Below are 18,211 nucleotides of genomic sequence, written 5' to 3' on the forward strand. Positions count from 1 at the left end.
TTCCCTCCCAAGCCCGCCCCTCCGCACTCTGCCCACTGGCTGGTCTTCTCTCATCTGAACTGTTCTCTACTTCACTGCCCTCATGTCACCAAGCGCCTCCCCATGTAAACCCCTTCCAAAGCTTCCCTTTGCTTCTAAATTAACGCAAAACCTTCACCTCGGCTGTCCGGGCCTTTCCTGTCCTAGCCCTGCCCCATGCTGTTCTGACTCAGCCAGGACAGGGCTTATCTTTACTCATGCTTTGTGAGACATTTTACACACACACACACACACACACGCGCGCGCGCGCGCACATGCATGCACACACACGCACACACACACACACGTCTGGGTTTGATGCGCCTTCTTTGTGCTCCTGTGGCACCATAGCCTCCTGCACTAATTCTCACCCCACTGTGTTGCATCACCTCCTTTGGAGCCCTCCCTAACTGTGAGCCCCTGGCTCTCCCAGCATCCACCACAGAGCCGGCGCACCATGCTGCCGCAGGGGGCATGAGTTTTGGAAGAGCAGGAGGAGTAAGCTGGGAGACTGTGAAGCAGTTTAGAGGTGGGGCAGCAGGGTGGCAGGGAGGGAGGCCTTGCCTTGGTTTCGAAGGCTGGCTCCACCACCTTCTAGCTGCGTGGCACCTCACACTGCCTTAGTTCTCTCTCCTGGGCACGGGTGGAGCCCCTTCTTCCTCTGGATCCCACAGAGACCACATGCTCTGCAAGAGAAAGACTCCCTGCCTTACAGGCGAGGCCATGGATCAGTCGGCTGCTGCGTGACACTTGCTGTGTGTTCACTCACTGCCATAGTGTCGGTGTCGACTCACAGTGACCCTATAGGATGCCGTGGCTGCAGCCATGGGATGAAGCATAGGACAATTAGGGGGATGGCCTGGGGTCTAGCAGTGTTTTGTTCTATTGTGTATAGGTTGCTATGGGTCAGAACCGACTCAATAGCACCTACCACCACCAGCAGAACAGGGTGGACCTGCCCCTGTGAGTTTCCAAGACTGTAACTCTTTATGGGAGTAGAAAGCCTCCCCGGGAGTGGTTGGTTTCAAACTGTAGATCTTGAGGTTATCAGCCCAAGAGTCACCACGAAGCTAAATGGTTTGGGTGTAGCTAAGTGATTAGCCATTTCTCCCTGGAGATCCTGACTTCGGAAAGACCAAGCGTGCAGGGCACTCACCTTCAGCCAGTCCACGGAGGCTGGAAAACACAAGAGACAGCAGGCGAGACTTGGTTTGGCCCCTGCGGTGTCTGACCTGGGCACTCGCAGGTGTAGTGTGAAGGACAGGGCTTTGGGAGCCCTTTGCGCCTCGCTGCCAGGAACCATTGGTAGAGGCCCTCTAAGGAAACACAGAATGGCTGCCGTGCTCGGGCATGGCCCGAGGAAGCATTCTGTTTGCGAGATGAAGATTCCGCGCGGAGAGCAGCTGTCAGCAGACACGGAGACGCTTGCTGAGTGCTGGCGTGGGGAGTCCAGAGCACTGAGCAGGGAGACGTTGGGTGCAGATGGGCTGGAGAAATCGAGGAACTATATATAAGCAGTGTACCTACAATTAGTGCCAGCTGCCTTAATCAGCGGGGGCCTGGAGACCAAGTTGGCTGTGTGGTCAACCCCGGGGGAGGGGTGTAGGAACAGCCCCTCATTTTCAGAAATAGCCATTCTGTCGCCGTCCCTCCAGTGTCTATTTTTGATAGCAGCGAGCTCCTGCTTGTCTGGAGGGGTGGTAGCTCTGTGTCTGTATCTCCGTTCCCCAGAAAATAAGTGGCTCTCGTGCTGCAGAAGCAACCCACGCATGCCAAAGTCATAGCGGAGCTTCGGCCCTCCTTCCACTGACACCCCGACAGCTGCTGGACCCTTCTGCTGCCGCTAGGGTGCAGCTCACCTGGCTGCCCTTATAGGTGACTGTCCTGACTCCAGACGCGCAGCGCAACAGAAGGTGGGGCTGTACTGAGTCTAATTACAGTGGCCAGCTGGTCTCTCCAGCAAGCACTCATGATCAACTGCTGGAAAAGGTGGAGCCCGTTCACCAAGCTTAGCCTTTCCCAGGGTGCCCTCCTGCTTGCAGAGTCCCCCCAGGGGTGCGAATGCTAAACATCCTCAAGTTGGTGGGGGACGGAGGGTGGAGTCCACCAGAGGCCTTGGAGGAAAGGCCTGGCAATCCGGTAGAGAACCCTGCGAGCGCGGTCCTGCTCTTGACACCCACAATGCTGAAACCGCTCCTCAAAGCCGGCTCCTGGTCTCCGGCTTGCAGTCCAAGCGCAGCCAGGCACGAAGTTCGACGGCAGAGGCACTTAATGCACATTGCACTCAAATGACAACTGTGCCGTTTCTGTAGCTTTTCAATGCGGCGTGATTGTTCCTGCTTAATTCCAGAGAGTCTTGGTTGAGGTGGGCGGTGGGGCTGTGTTTGGAAGCAGGTCGCCCCCACCCTTTAATGGTCCCGTGCTTGGCCACCCCAGTCGTTCTTCTCCTCTGCATAGTCCTGGCCACCGGGTCTGTTCCTAGGAAGTCCCACGGCAGCGACGCAGTGGCCTCCCTAGGAAGCTACACAGGAAGAGAGGGTCGGAGGCAGCTGTGTTGGGGCAGAGAGGTGGGTGCTGCTCCGGCCGCTGGGCCCTGCTCCTGGGAGCGCTGAATTAGAAGTGAAGGAAATAAATCATCTTGTCACCCTGTTTCATTTTTAATCAGTTCATAAAAGACTATGTAGCTCTGGTCAACAGTGCTAATGGGTCAAGGGATATCCAGAGAAAATTAAGTTTCTATCCCTTGCCCAAGGCCCCAGCTCCACAAGCGTCTGTTCCAGGGAGAACCACGGGACCAATTTGTGTGCTTCCTTCTGGAGGTGTACAGCGGACGTCGGAGCATAACAGTGTTGGGGGCGGTGCGGTCTTCACCCTCTTTTCCCTGTTTTAGGCGAATTGTTGTTCACTGTGGGCACTGTAAGGCGCTCTGGTGGCATGGTGTGCTACGATGCTGTAGGTTGCTAATCACAAGGTCAGCAGTTCAAACTCACCAATTGCTCTGAAGGAGAAAGAGGAGGCTTTCTGCTCCTGTGAAGACTGACAGGCTTGGACACCCACTGGGGGCAGTTCTCCTCTGCCCTGTGAGGTCACTCTGGTTTGGGCAGACCCAGTACTACTCCTTTTGGTTCACCTAACAGTGCGCCTTGAACATGGCCCCCTGCTTGTTTACAGGTGTCTTATCCAGGCGCTCCCCATCCACCAGCACTTAGGTGGTTCTCAGCCCTTCGCGCTTCAGGCTGCCGTGAATCGATTTTGAATGTGAGCGTGCTGTGAACCTGCTCAAGTTGTACCTCGAGGCTGGCTCTCGCCACGCTGCCCGGGCCCCGCGGGCAGGCCTCTGAGTGTTCCGTGTCTCCACAGGCTGTACCAGTCGGTCAAGCTGCTCTACTCCATCGGCATCTTCTTCACCTACGCCCTCCAGTTCTACGTCCCCGCGGAGATCATTGTCCCCTTTTTTGTGTCCCGAGCGCCAGAGCACTGCGGACTGGTGGTGGATCTGTCCGTGCGGATGGCCATGGTCTGCCTGACATGTGAGTACAGACAAGCCTTGTTGCTCCCCCTCAGTCCACAGAAAGCACGTGTGGCGTGAAACTGCAAGTGGTGCTCCGTGTCCTGCCCGGTCCATCCTCTCAGTGTCAGGATTAAGGTACAGCCAGAGGGTAGGCATCATCTTTTGTTCATTAAAAAGGGGGGAAAATGTTTTTAGTACTTTTAATGGCATATAATTCGTGTACCATACAATGCAACGGTTTCAATACACCTTGCAGCCATCACCACAATTGATTTTAGAACATTTCCTTCATTCTTGTACAGTTACTACCTTTCCATCTTTCCCCTGCCATGGCCCCAAGACATTACTAAACTAATTTCTGTCTCTGTAGATTAACTTTTCCTGGTTATCATATAAAGAAAATCCTACCAAGAAGCAAAACATAGCAACAACAACAACAAAAAAATCCAACAACAACCAAAAAATCCCCAATCCAAAAGAAAGTAGAATATAATAGAAGCTAGAAGAAATTTAAACTGGTTCACAAGTGAAAACAAATGATACGGTGTTACATTTTAACCTAGTTCCATCTGCATTAGCCCGCTTTCCAGTGCCCTCGGCATGAGTGCAGTTATGTACAGCCCAGGCCAACGGTCACAGGGGATTCACCGGACGCTCCATGCACACGGGGACCCCACAGGTGGATGTTGGGCGTTCACTGCCTTCCTTTGCCTTCTGCAAACCAGGTGCTCAGAATTTCAGCTCTAATTCAGTTCCCTCCTCTGGTCCAGTGGCTTCCAAATCCATGGCTTGGGTTGGCGACCCTCTCCTCTTCTCTCACAGGGCAGTGCAGCTGTCAGTTCAAAGCGCTCCTTCATCTGCAACAGGGCTAAGCCTGCTTCACGGAGTGGGTCTCCTGACTCAGATCCTCCTGGCGTGGCCTGTGGACGACTGCACACTGTGAGAACACAAACATCTAAAATCCAGGAAGGCAACAGTATGGGCCTGGGTCACTCAGGGCTGAAAGAAACTCAGTGATGCTGTTGAAAAAGTAGAGAATACAAGCTGGGTTCTCCCCTTGGCGGTCCTTAAGCAGTGACCAGCATTTTTCCTCAGGACAAGCAGTGTTCCCCTCCTTTCACTCTACCCACAGGCAGAGTGAAATCATCTTCTTAGAGATGAGCACCCTCCTTTCCCCTTCTTGTCCATGAATCAGCGTTTCCACCCAGTTAGGGTGACTGCAGGGCACTACCACGTGGCGTGGACTAGTCGGTCCCCTCCCAGTGAGGAACGGTGCCCAGCTGAGGTGGAATGCTAGGCTGGAGAAACAGCCTTTCCAATGTATAAATAGGAAGTGGTCTATCCCATTGCCTGGGCGGCCGGGTTGAGTGACTGTGAGACAGGCGCGCCTGCCTTTGTCTTGGTGTTTGCTCGGCGCGATGTTTTCCAGGCCCCGCTATGTTGGGCGGTGCTCCGTGCTCTCAGTGATTTGCAGCGACGCACAGTAGTCCATCGTGTGTCGGCACCCGCTTCCTGACCCGGTCTTCGGCTGATGGACTTTGGGGCCGCTCCCACCTTCTTGCTATTGTGACCAGCGGTGCGATGAACAGCGACGTCCATGCCTACATTTGCGTTGTATCTTTTAAGAAGTTGTCTTAAGTGAGTTAATTACAGCCGTATGCTAAAGGTGGGGGGCCCTAGTGGTGCCCTGGTTAAGGCACATTACCAGGAGCCGGAAGTCTGCTGTCTGGCCCCACCAGCTTCAACTCAGGAGAATGAGGACACAGTCTGCTTCCTGGAGGACTTTCAACGGCTTGATCTTTTGAGAATTCGATTTTCTGGGCTTTATTCTGACATGTCTCAAATTCCACCCCTCTGGATCGCACTTGAACATGCTAACTATTAACCATCAGGGGCTCCCCCTTAGACTATTAAAAAAAAAAGACAACCAAAGTCCCACCTTCCATGGTATGGAGTCAATTCCAACTCATAGTGCCCCTCCGAGACAGAGTGGAACTGCCCCAGTGACCCAGTTCTCCTCTGACTCCCGTGGGGTCCCCCGAGTCAGATGCGGTTCGACAGCAGCCGGCCTGTTTGCCCTGTAAAGGACAGAGAAGTTGTAGGACATGACAGCGGGTGGTGGGCATTCCAAGTGAGACGTAATTAGCGATGCCACCTGAAGAGGAGAGAGCCATTTCCTCCATCTCCTTAATGAGCACGGGCGCCAGCATGCTTGTTTGTCAAACTCCCCGGAGCCTTCCAATTGCACCAAGGCTGTGAGCCCCAAGCGCTGGCTACTGGCAGCACTGATGAAGCCACATCCGATCCCATCATGGAGTTGATTGCATTGTGTTAGATCACATCCTGAGGGATTACGACTGAATTACTGAGGACTCTGTCCCAGCCAAGTTGACCCAAAGCCTAACGGTCACCATTGGGCTATGGGGCTTTCCTGCACGTCTGGGTTAGCACTTAGGTGTGGCGGAGATAGCTTGTGTGTGTGTGTGTGTGTGTGTGTGTGTGTGTGTGGTGTGTATATGTCAACCCCCAGGGCTCCAGTTCTTATATCCAAGGACGTTGGAAGGAAGGATGAGATGGTTCACATAACTGGATCCCCCCAAAGTGGTTTCTCTGATTTAAGTAGTTCTGCCTAGGTAAAGTGTTATGTTCTGGCCGATGGACATAGTCCCTTCTACGTGTCCCCCCTTCCCCAGGCCCCCCCCCAGGGCGGAGGCAGTGATGTGGGGCCTGGTTCTTCCCTCTGCCCTATTTTCGCTTCAAACCTGGCTTAGTCTCCAGGTAGCAGCATATGGCTCGCTTTTCTCCAGGTGTCTCCACACTGTGCCCATGAGGAGCCGCGGGAGCTGATTCACAGACCTTGCTTTATCCCGAGATGCCTTTTGATGTTCCGTTTGCTTTTCCTGGCACAGCCTGTGCCTGCGGGTGGCACCTCCCTTCCAGAGCACGGTGCTCAAAGGACCCGAGCTGCTTTTGAACTCGGAGAGCAGCCACCACACACTTCCTCTTCTCCTGTGACTGCAGTGATAGCCTTGCGCCCGCATCCCGTTCAAGAAGGCCGTGCTTTTGCCTCTGAGCCCTCAGCCTTCGCTCCCCATCCCTGGAGGCTCTGAAGTAACCGTGGTGTTCCGTGGAGACAGTCTAATGCAGCACCAACTGAGTTCATTCTGCTCTTTGTTCTCGACGCCATCAGATCAGGGGGCACGGGGTTGATGGGTAGAGGAGTCTGCATCTTTGATGTAGCGGGTTGGTCTCAGTCATGCCCATGAATTGTAATTGCGGCTGTGTTGTTGCCGTTCCTGGAGATTTCCTGTCTGTCCCCCGGCTTCTCCCTCTCCCCTGCCATCCCTGTGGAGAGCAGGGAGAGTTGATCCAGCCTCCATTTTTGCCCCCCCACTTGGAATTCTGCCCTCTCACTACCACTTCCACCCCCACAGATGGCCATGGCTGGTGTTTCCTCCTTGTGCTTCATTCTGTCCCCTGAGGGGGAGGGAGGGGCAGGAGGGAGCGCGCAGTTCATGTGGGGCTGCATTTAATTCCAGCTCATAGTTTTGGAAATGCAGACTCAACCGACCCTTTATGTCCAGCCTGCAGGTAGCAGAGGCTGGAAGGGGCTTGTCCCCGCTGGGGGAGTCTGGCGGTATTGATGAGTGCTGTCTTTGGATCCCTTGCGGCCCTGACCTTCAGTTCTCTGCAGCATGGCCCATGCGAGGCATCAGGCTTCAGTTAAGTGTAGAAGGGTCCACCCAAAGCACCTTGGAGGAAGTCCTGGAGACCTGCTGCAGAAAACGAGCTAGGCAGCATGGTGCTGCGGCACACCAGGGGCCCATGCAGCAGAGCTGACTGTGGTTTTCCAGCTAGAAGAACCCCCGGAGGTACGACAGAGTGTCAACGGCTCTTGCAAATGTGAATGTTAAGCTCTAGCAGTGAAGAAGGCTGTTTAGACTGGAACACGCCAGTACAAGCGTTCCCAGCAACCAGGCCTCTGGAAGCTTCCAGGTTCTGCAGAGTTGGGGGAAAGCCTTAGAGTTGAGCTACCTTCCATGTTTGATGGATGAGGAAACAGAAGGACTGCCGGGAGCTCCCAGATACCCAGCGAGGAATGTAAGCTGCCCTTCCGCCTTGTGGCTGCCAAGACAGATGTGTGGGTGAGTCTGACTCAGGGTAGACCTGCCCCGTGGGTTTCAGAGACTAACTCTTCATGGGAGGAGAAAGTCTTTGTCCCTTGGAGTGTCAGCAGGTGTTTTCAAACCGCTGACCTCATGGTTAGTTAGTAGCCCAACTCGTCACCAGACCAGTAAGCACACCAACCAGGTCAGCATTAGGCTAAACTATTGTGTAGTTATAAGAAGACGTCAGGAAATATTTTTTGGTTTAAGGTTTCAAGGTTAGCTCAGGGCAGTGGTTTCAGGGGTTTGTCCAAACTTCCTGGTGCCAGAATCCATGAGAATTTGACACTCTGTCCTGTGTTTTCTCCATGTGATCAGGATTCTGCTGTAGAGCGGTTGATCAAAGTGTGCTCTGCTGATGTTCATTGGCTGTGATCTTGATCAAAGTGTGCACTGTGATGTCCATTGGCTTGTGTTTCTTTTGGGGCACTGTGGGTGCATTCACAGTACCAGCCTTGTGTATTTTTACCTAGATGCAGGGATCCAAGGATGGCGTTCATGGTAAAGGCAGCCGTTTAGACACTGAGTTGGCTTTTTGCTTTGTTTTGTTTGTTCTTTGGCAGGGCGTGGGCCCGGGTGGGGTGGGGGGCGTGGAGCTTTACCAGCATTCATCATCGGAAAACAGTGGAAAGAGCTTCCAGACACAGCAGCTGTTAGCAGCCAGGGTATTTCTGTAATGTGCGCTGGTTCTTGTAAGGGCTTTCATTTCTCTTGTGCAGCAGTCAGCGCCTTCTGGTGCTGGCCCCAAACCACAGGCTTCAGAATTCCCATCAGTTCCTCCTCCGAACATGACCGTTTGCCTCAAGTTGCTTCAGAAGTCACAAGATCGTAGTCCCAGCGTCTCTCGGCCGCAGGGAAAGTGTGGTGTAACTCCACTGGAGCCCTCTTGACTAGCCACGTGCTCCAGGCCAAGTGGTCCTCCGCCCCTTGCTGCGCTGCTGCAGAGGCTCCATCAGGAACCGCCCCGGGAATACCTGGCCTCTTCTGGCTTCCGGCTGGGGAGAAGGAGGAGGAGGGAATTCCGATAAGGGTGTGCTCACTGGCTCTTTCCGGAAATCTACTTCTTAGTTTTCTCTGCCTATGGGGTCTTGCAGTCACAGAATACAGGCTTGTGAACGAATATCTGCCTCTCCTAAGTGGCGGATCCCTGCTTCTAGAATTACAGCTATTTGCATGGTAGCAAAACAGAAGCCCCTCTGCCTTTCATGAGATTTGGTTGGGGCCTTCTCCCTTCCCCTCCTCCCCCCCCCCAGGTTCCTGAGCGGCACAGTTTTCCCTTCCTCCCATCACCCTCTTCACTCCCTTAGGCACAGTTGTGGTATTTGGCCCCACCAAGGCAGGAAGGGGCGCCGACTTGTGCAGCCCTGTGCACCTGGCTTTAAGAGACTCCACCCCACCCAGTAATTTAAGGAAGTTTTCATGTCCTGTGCACATTATACATTTAAATGTATGGGTATCTTTGTTTCACACGCTCAGTCTTTGCAGAAGCAGGAAGGACCAGCCTCTAGATGGCTGTTAACTTATCCTGAGGGGGTGGAAGATCTCTCTATTGCTCTGATTAAAGGAGCTGATCAAACAGGTTTCTGTTTCCACTTAATTCTGTTTCCACTTATTATTCTCACCAACGCTCAGCCTACCTGCCCTTGATCCTCCCTCCGTTAATGGGGCAGAGGCCGAGAGGAGGTGGCAGATGTGCGGAGCAGGGACCAGCAGGCAGGGTGTCGTCTGCCTCGTCTCCTGCCAGGTGCTCGTTTCCTGATACAAAGGGATTCCCTTCCCTTGACCTGGCTTTGCATCTGCGGAGACCAGGACCTGGCACCGAGGGATAACGCGGACAAAACCAGGTGGCTTAGAAGCCTCTTTCTATGAGGACAGAAATATTAGATCTCTCTGGGGATAGAGTTGCACCTCCGTCCTTGGCTCCGCACGAGAAAGAACTCACGCCGAAGCCTGGCTCGTGATCCGAGTGAGTTTAATGAGAGTTAGAAGAAGTTCCAGGTTTTACGTGGCACCCATAGGATTCCTCCCGACCACGCAGCCTGATAGAGACTGCTCGGCATCACACAAAGATCTCTTTCCCTGGGACTCTGTTAGATCGCTCCCAAGTTCTCCTCCAAAGTCCTGTCTCAAGCTTCTCCTCCAGGCTCTCGGCTCCTGCCTTGTCAAGGATTCCACAGGGCGGCCTGGTGGACGACCCCCGATCGACCCCATTGGCTGAATTGAATTCACCTGGCCCAGGTGGGTCGATCCAGGATTAGCGCCCACCCATGCCCACCTGCGGGAAAACCTAGGCCTCTGAGCATGTGCAGTGCGCCGCCCTTTGCTCTCGTGCTTGGCTCTCTGGGCATGAGTTAACGGACATCCCATCTCTGCCTATCTGCCTAATAGAAACAATATCCACTAGGCATCCCTAGGTGGTACAAACGGATTAGCAATCAGTTACTAACCAACAGGTTGGTGGTTCGAACTTACCCAGAAGCACTTCAGAAGAAAGGTCTGGTAAACTGCCTCTGAAAGGTCACAGTCTTAAAAGCACTCACACGTAATTGTAAAACCTAATCTAAGAACAATTCGTTCTTAAAATGTGGCCCTGCTCAACAGTTGGCCTCATGAAGTGATCACTGAAGATATAGGTCAGTGGTTTTCAACCTTCCTAATGCCGTGACCCTTTAATACAGTTCCTCATGTTGTGGTGACCCCCAACCATAAAATTATTTTCGTTGCTACTTCATCACTGTCATTTTGCTGGTGACCCCTGTGAAAGAGTCGGTCAACCCCCAAAGGGGTAGTGGCCCACAGGTTGAGAACTGCTGAATCGGTGCTGCAGCAAAGTGGAGAAGTCAAATGGTGCCTAGTTATCAGAAAGAACAGCATCTGGGTATTAAAGGCTTGCCTTAAAATCAGGTAAGTCGACATAGAAAGAGCACACAAGCCTATGTGATCCAAAGATTATAAATAATGAAGTCCAAGATCAGAGGAGAGAATTGTATTACAGCTTAAATTCTGAGCACCTGGTATGCAGAAAGCTATTGATGATGAAAGCCCCACATGCATGTGCAGAGCCCTCAGACCATTGATGAGAGCTGTGAATAGTCTTACCCTCAGACAGAGTGCATTGGAAAGAAGATTACTACAGTATCCCTTAGGTAGACTTTACCATGTTATCATGTTTTCCCTTTTGACTCATTTTTAAATTTGCTCTAGTTTCTATTATTGTCTGCTTTCTTTTGGATCAAGGTTGTTCTGTGCTTTATTTTGTTGTTCTTGTGGTTTTTAACGGATGATTTTCTTCATATGAAATCCAGGCTGGGTAATCCATAGAGACAGTAACTAGATTAATAGTTCCTTAGGGTTATGGCTTGGGAGGTAGAGAATAATGGGGCATTAATAATAACGGGTACAAGAATGAAGATGATGTTCTAAATTTGATTTCCCTGATGATTGCACAACTCTTTTCAATATCTTTAAACCATGGAATTATATGTCAATAAAACTGTAAAAAAAGGAAAGAAACACAAACTAGAAAACCCAATCGAGCCTGGTTCCACTGAGAACACATGGAGTCAGTCAGTACACATGGAGTCAGTCAGTACTCATGGAGCTAGTCAGTCAGTACTCATGGAGTCAGTCAGTACACATGGAGTCAGTCAGTACACATGGAGTTAGTCAGTACACATGGAGTTAGTCAGTACACATGGAGTCAGTCAGTACACATGGAGTCAGTCAGTACACATGGAGTCAGTCAGTACTCATGGAGCTAGTCAGTCAGTACTCATGGAGTCAGTCAGTACACATGGAGTCAGTCAGTACACATGGAGTTAGTCAGTACACATGGAGTTAGTCAGTACACATGGAGTCAGTCAGTACTCATGGAGTCAGTCAGTACACATGGAGTCAGTCAGTACACATGGAGTCAGTCAGTACACATGGAGTCAGTCAGTACACATGGAGTCAGTCAGTACACATGGAGTCAGTCAGTACACATGGAGTCAGTCAGTACTCATGGAGTCAGTCAGTACACATGGAGTCAGTCAGTACACATGGAGTCAGTCAGTACACATGGAGTCAGTCAGTACACATGGAGTCAGTCAGTACACATGGAGTCAGTCAGTACACATGGAGTCAGTCAGTACTCATGGAGTCAGTCAGTACACATGGAGTCAGTCAGTACACATGGAGTTAGTCAGTACACATGGAGTCAGTCAGTACACATGGAGTCAGTCAGTACACATGGAGTTAGTCAGTACACATGGAGTCAGTCAGTACTCATGGAGTCAGTCAGTACACATGGAGTCAGTCACTACACATGGAGTTAGTCAGTACACATGGAGTCAGTACACATGGAGCTAGTCAGTCAGTACACATGGAGTCAGTCACTACACATGGAGTCAGTCACTACACATGGAGTTAGTCAGTACACATGGAGTCAGTCAGTACACATGGAGTCAGTCAGTACTCATGGAGCTAGTCAGTCAGTACACATGGAGTCAGTCAGTACACATGGAGTTAGTCAGTCAGTACACATGGAGTCAGTCAGTACACATGGAGTCAGTCAGTACACATGGAGTCAGTCAGTACACATGGAGTCAGTCAGTACACATGGAGTTAGTCAGTACACATGGAGTTAGTCAGTACACATGGAGTTAGTCAGTACACATGGAGTCAGTCAGTACACATGGAGTCAGTCAGTACACATGGAGTTAGTCAGTCAGTACACATGGAGTCAGTCAGTACTCATGGAGTTAGTCAGTACACATGGAGTCAGTCACTACACATGGAGTTAGTCAGTACACATGGAGTTAGTTAGTACACATGGAGCTAGTCAGTCAGTACACATGGAGTTAGTTAGTCACTACACATGGAGTTAGTCAGTACACATGGAGTCAGTCAGTACTCATGGAGCTAGTCAGTCAGTACACATGGAGTCAGTCACTACACATGGAGTTAGTCAGTACACATGGAGTCAGTCAGTACTCATGGAGCTAGTCAGTCAGTACACATGGAGTCAGTCACTACACATGGAGTTAGTCAGTACACATGGAGTCAGTCACTACACATGGAGTCAGTTAGTACACATGGAGTTAGTCAGTCAGTACACATGGAGTTAGTCAGTCAGTACACATGGAGTCAGTCAGTACACATGGAGTTAGTCAGTCAGTACACATGGAGTCAGTCAGTACACATGGAGTCAGTCAGTACACATGGAGTCAGTTAGTACACATGGAGTTAGTCAGTACACATGGAGTTAGTCAGTACATGGAGTTAGTCAGTCAGTACATGGAGTTAGTCAGTACACATGGAGTTTGTTTACATACACGTCTAACGTAGGTGGCGTCATCTCAGTGCATTAATGCTCAGCCATGCTGTCCTAGCCCGCTGGAATTTTCTGGAGTGACGGAAACATCCTGTAGGTGTTCTCTCCAGTGTGGTAGCCACTAGGCCCACTGACCATAAACCCAAACCAAGCTCACTGCCATCAGGTCGATGCCCACTCTTAGCGACCCATTAGTACAGGGTACAAATCTCCCCTGTGAGTTTCCAAGTCGATAGTTCATTCCGGGAATGGAACTCCATCTTTTTTCCTGAGGAGGGGCTGGTGGTTTCAAATCGCTGTCTTTGCAGTTACCAGCCCAACACATAATCATTAGGCCACCAGGGCGCCTCGCCGAGGGCCCAGGGAGGTCATCAATGCGTCCTGATCATCGCCTCAGAGGAAGGGTCATGGACCTCCAGTTGGAGTCCAGCGGTTGGAAAGAGTCCATCGGGCTCGACATGCCTCTGTTTTCTAGAAGTCCTCCCTTCTGTGGGATTACAGTTTTCTATACAATTTCTCAGTAATGGCGAGGTCTCTTGTCACTCGGGGCAACCCTGAACAAGCATGTCTTCTCTCCCCGCAGGCATCTTGGCCATCCTCATCCCCCGCCTGGACCTGGTCATCTCCCTGGTGGGCTCCGTGAGCAGCAGCGCCCTGGCCCTCATCATCCCGCCCCTCCTGGAGATAACCACCTACTACTCCGAGGGCATGAGCCCCCTCACCATCGCCAAGGACGCCCTCATCAGCATCCTGGGCTTCGTGGGCTTCGTGGTGGGCACCTACCAGGCCCTCTACGAGCTCATCCAGCCAATCAACGGTCCCATCGTCATCAACTCCACCAGTGCCTTTGTGTAGGCTCTTGGCGCAAATGCTGCCCCAGCCAGCCCTACCCTGCGACCCCCCCACCAGTCCCTGTCCTCAGAGCCCCAGGAGACTCCAGGCTCTGGGGAAAGGCAGGCGCACGGACTGGGAACTTTCTGTCTGGCTCCGGGTGCATGGGGTCAGGTAGGATGAGGGAGAAGAGGGATGGGAGCTGACATACGGCAGGTACCACTAGCGGCGTCACCCAGAGCTCTCAGTTCTTTCCCTGCTCAGGCCTCCTCCCTCTGACCCGCTTCCATGGAGTCATTCCGCCCCACTGCTCACTTGATTTAGAAATCTGTGTCCCTCCTCCTCTCCGCTCCTGGCTTCAGCCAGGCTTGGACTACTTAACTGGGGGCTCTCCCTCTCAGATGGCCAGGTCTACCACTTCTATCAGGAGCCCTGGTGGGGTAGTGGGTTACAGTGCTGGGCTGTCTCACCACAAGGTCAGCAGTTTGAATCTGCCAGCTGCTCGGTGAGAGGAAGTTGAGGCTTTCTGCTCCAGTACAGAATTACAGCAAAAGCTCGGAAACCCACCAGGGGCAGTTTAACTCTGTCCCTCTGCGCAAGGGCCACTCTGCATTACCGTGGTCTCCATGGTAGCGAGTGTGTTTGCTGTTGTTGTTGTTGCTGACCATTTCCTTATTTCCCTCCCAAATGCTTCACCTCAGTTTACTCTCTAGGAGGTGGCTGGCCTACCGAGTAGTTTAAAGCCAGCCGCAGAGCTGGAATTTTTCAACATAACTCTGTCTGGCTTAATGTGACCCGTAGGGAAACACGTTCTCCGTCACCCCCCAGTGGCTCATAGTACTGTTTATTCCCAGCTGCATTGGCTCTTCAAAAGGTAGCCCGAGTGCCTACCTTGAGCATATTTATATTTTATTTAACATGAGCTTGGGTTTCTAGAGACGTGCCCCAGCTCAGGGATTATGTTTCTTCCTCAATAATCTTAAAAACAGGAAGTACCTCCAGGACAAGTCTGTGTAGATCCGAGGCCCTCTTGGCCCGGCCCCTCGGCGATTTGGGTCAGGCGCCTTCTCAGTGTGTGGACCTCTGCAGGGCGGCCTGGGGTCTGCCCTCATCCACCCACCGGAGAAGGGGTCGACTGGCTCGGCACTGCTCTCGGTTCACTGGGCCACAGCATAGGACAGGACAGCCAGGTTGGCTGTGCTTCTGTCTGTCATGGGAAGCTTAGACAGTGGCTGGTTTGTGTATTCACGGTTCATTGTAGCCTGAGGCCCGGGACAAGAGGAAGGGTGGCTGGGTCCAGTAGATGTCGCCGTGGCCCAGCAGCGAAGGTCGGCGTGCACAGACTGAAGCTGAGTCTCTGGAGTGTGCGCTACATGTGGTGCTTGGCTGTTTACAGTCAGGGGGTAGGCAACACCGGGGTTAAACCTGGCACTGCCCCCACCACCTGGACCTGTGAAGGAACCACTTGGCCGGGACACCTGCTCCCTATGTTCAAAACACTAATTGGTGGGGGTCAGAAATGGATTCGAGGTTGGTACGCCTCAAGGTCATGTTATAGGCATGGGAACAAGCTTCAGGATCGGCAGAAGAGGGTGCCGGGCCTTGCTGTGGGCTGTCTCCTCTTCCCTCGTGGTGCGCGAAGTATTTCAGAAGGGCGGTTACACCCTCTTCATCTTCTCAGCTGTGTGTGTTTGTGTGTGTATGTGTGTGTGTGTGTGTGTGTGTGTGTGTGTGTGTCAGCCTGTCACACACCGCCCAGCTGCCTGCTAGGAATGTCTCCAGGCATGCTCTCCCTGGGAGACATGCTCTTCCCGGGAGCCAGTTCACGGAAGGAAACACACTCACCAGGGTTTGGGGTTCAGGTCTTGGAGACCCAGCAGGCTGGTGACGGCTGTGACCTGCCCTTGTGGGCTCAGCCTCCTTCTCCGTTTCTCCTCCAAAGCCAGAGAGTGCGGTGACTTCTAGGGAAAGAGGCAGGAAGAGTGGGCTCTCGTGCGCATGGACTCTTAGCCTGTCCAGTCATCTGTTATGCTAAGAAGACTTGGCCATCGGTGGTGAGTTCTCCAGGAGAGAATGGCATGTTTCCCCAGACCCTCTCCGCTCTCTGGTGGTCAATAACTCTGGTGGTCGCTAACAGCTGCCAGCAGGCCTACAGCTGTGGCCGGAGTGAGCAGCAGAGCCTTTGGCCCCCAAGTCCCAAGCTTAGGTGTCACCAAAGTGCATTGACAGCGCTTCACTCCTGTTGATGAGCCTGGGTCCAGCGGCCCAGAAGCCTAGCTGTTGAGAAGCAGTCTGCCACTGGGAGGGGTCAGACCTACCCCAGGGAGTTCTGAGATTAGACTTTGCTGCTGGCAGACTGGACAGACCCCTTAGGCCCTCTGCCTCCACCCTCCACCCGTCCCTTGATACAATGCAAGCTGTCACGTCAAAGTCCCCAGGCCAGAGAACATGGCAAGGGAAAGGTCTTCAGCTTCTGGGCGCTCACTCAGGCTGGCCTGTGCCCCGTGAGTCCCCTCCCCTGTGCTCCTGCTGCTTTGAGAGCTGAATGTGTGGCCAGTGCAGAAGGGCCAGGCAAGGTGCCCAGCTCCGAGGTGTCGAGTAAGCAGGAAGTGACAGGGGTGGAAGCCCCCGCTCCCCGCTTGGGGCCAGTCCAGGGTCTCTTCTGCCCAGTGGGCTGTTCAGGCTGAGCACCCTCTCTGCGCCTCCCTCTCGCTGCTTAGGGTGCTGGCTCTGGCTCCTGCTGGGATCCAGAAACCCCCAGAGGTGGGGCCTGCAGGTTTTCTGGGGGATACTGTTATTCTCCGTGGCCCTCCAGACCGCACCCCCCCCACCCCCAGAGGTTGCTTCTCAGAGCACCCCCTCCCCCTGGGTTCGCTCCTCTTCTGCAAACATAGTTGTTGGGAGCAGGCGTCCAGCTATCAGTTGACAGCGTGGGGAAGAGCGTGGCCTGCCAGTCTTGTTCCGTCTGCCCTGGAGCTGTCAGCACTCACAAGTGCCGTCTTGGAGTGTGTTGCAGATGCATGTGCACGCAAACCTGTCTCAGCTGGGTCACCGCATCCCTCTCCTGTGCCGCCACACCCACCCATACCCATGGCCCAGAGCTACTCGCCCACGGCTGCTTGCCCACCTGCCCGGAAGGGGACTTGGCTATTGTAGCTGAGGTTCTAAAGTCTCAACCCTGAGCAGATACCATCTCCCCGCTCCTCTTTTCTGTCTCAACTTGCTCATCCTGCATGGTGGACCGCCCCCTCTCTCACACTACATGCTTCCCACCCCCCACCCCCCCCAATGCTCTTTGCAAGGGCAGGTCCTCCGCGTACGTTTACAGCCCTCTGCTGGAGCCAGAGGGTCTGTGTCTCAGCCGGATTGGTTTTAAGGTGGGTCAGCACTGCTCCTGCCCCAGGGGACCCTGAGCCACAGGGCAGGGCCTGGCAATGATAAGACTCTGCTCTACATCAGCCTAGAATCCCACTTTCCAAATATATGTACCTTGCTGGTATCCAAGGCCATTTAAGGGGAAACGAGGAGGCGGTGTTGGCCCTGGACGTCACCATCTGGGACGGTTAGCTATCCGGGCCAGCCGGCTGTTTTGCACAGCATCCACCCAGGATGCCCCTTCCCTGGCATTTGTGCCCCTGGATCATTCCCTGGCCAGGGGACAGGAATGGTGCTGATGGGAGGGTACTAGACTGAGGGGGCGGGGAGTGGGGGGAGGTTCCTGCTGTAAACCATGTGTCTGTTTGAATCTGGGTGATGCTGGGGAAGCGGTTTTCATTCCGTGAACAGTCAGGGAACTTGGCTGTAAACCATGCCTCTGGAGGTGTGCCTGGGCAGGCTGGGACACACCCGCCTACAGCGGGCCCAGGAGCTGGGCGGTGCTGTGCATGTTGCATGCCTGCGTAGACGGGTTCCTTCTGCGTGGTCCAGGTACAAATGGGGATTTGTGCAAGAGTCCGTAGAAGACCCTGCTTTGGGTTCTACACACGGATCATGGATTTAAATTTTCCTGTTCAATAAACGAATTTTGTTTTTAGTTTTTGAGAAGTTGTGCTCTGCGCCATGATTTGCGTAGGCGTCACACGTGGTCAGAGGGATTCCCTTTACTGGACACTGCAGTGAGACGCTTCTAGCATCCTCGCTCCCAGTGCTCCGGGGAGGGAGAGAGGCCTGGAGTCCGCCGTGGAGGGGAAGAACTTTCGAGGAGAGGGAGGGGAGGGTTGTGGAGGGGGTCCTCCCTTGCCCTCCATGGTGTGCAGGGGGTTTTGCTGGAATCCATATCTCTGGGGACCAGTTAGGGGCTGGGGGATGCAATCAGAGAGCCCAGGACATTACTGGGGGTCGGGAGGGGGTAGGGAACAGGGGTCACCCTCA

The 18,211-nt window shown here is 53.2% G+C and overlaps 1 protein-coding gene across 2 annotated transcripts in view; it reads left to right on the forward strand.

Annotated features, from left to right (window-relative positions):
- The window catches only part of SLC36A1 (solute carrier family 36 member 1), a 54,277-nt gene extending 36,399 nt beyond the window's left edge, over positions 1-17,878 (forward strand). For both annotated transcript variants that reach the window (XM_075541845.1, XM_075541846.1), the window contains exons 10-11: positions 3,379-3,548; positions 13,593-17,878. In XM_075541845.1, coding sequence (XP_075397960.1) covers positions 3,379-3,548; positions 13,593-13,864 — 442 coding nt within the window. In that variant the 3' untranslated portion in view covers positions 13,865-17,878. The remainder of the gene's footprint in view (positions 1-3,378; positions 3,549-13,592) is intronic.
- The last annotated feature ends 333 nt before the right edge of the window (positions 17,879-18,211 follow it).

The sequence above is a fragment of the Tenrec ecaudatus genome, chromosome 2, assembly GCF_050624435.1.
Source record: "Tenrec ecaudatus isolate mTenEca1 chromosome 2, mTenEca1.hap1, whole genome shotgun sequence".
Taxonomy (NCBI): Eukaryota; Metazoa; Chordata; class Mammalia; order Afrosoricida; family Tenrecidae; genus Tenrec; species Tenrec ecaudatus.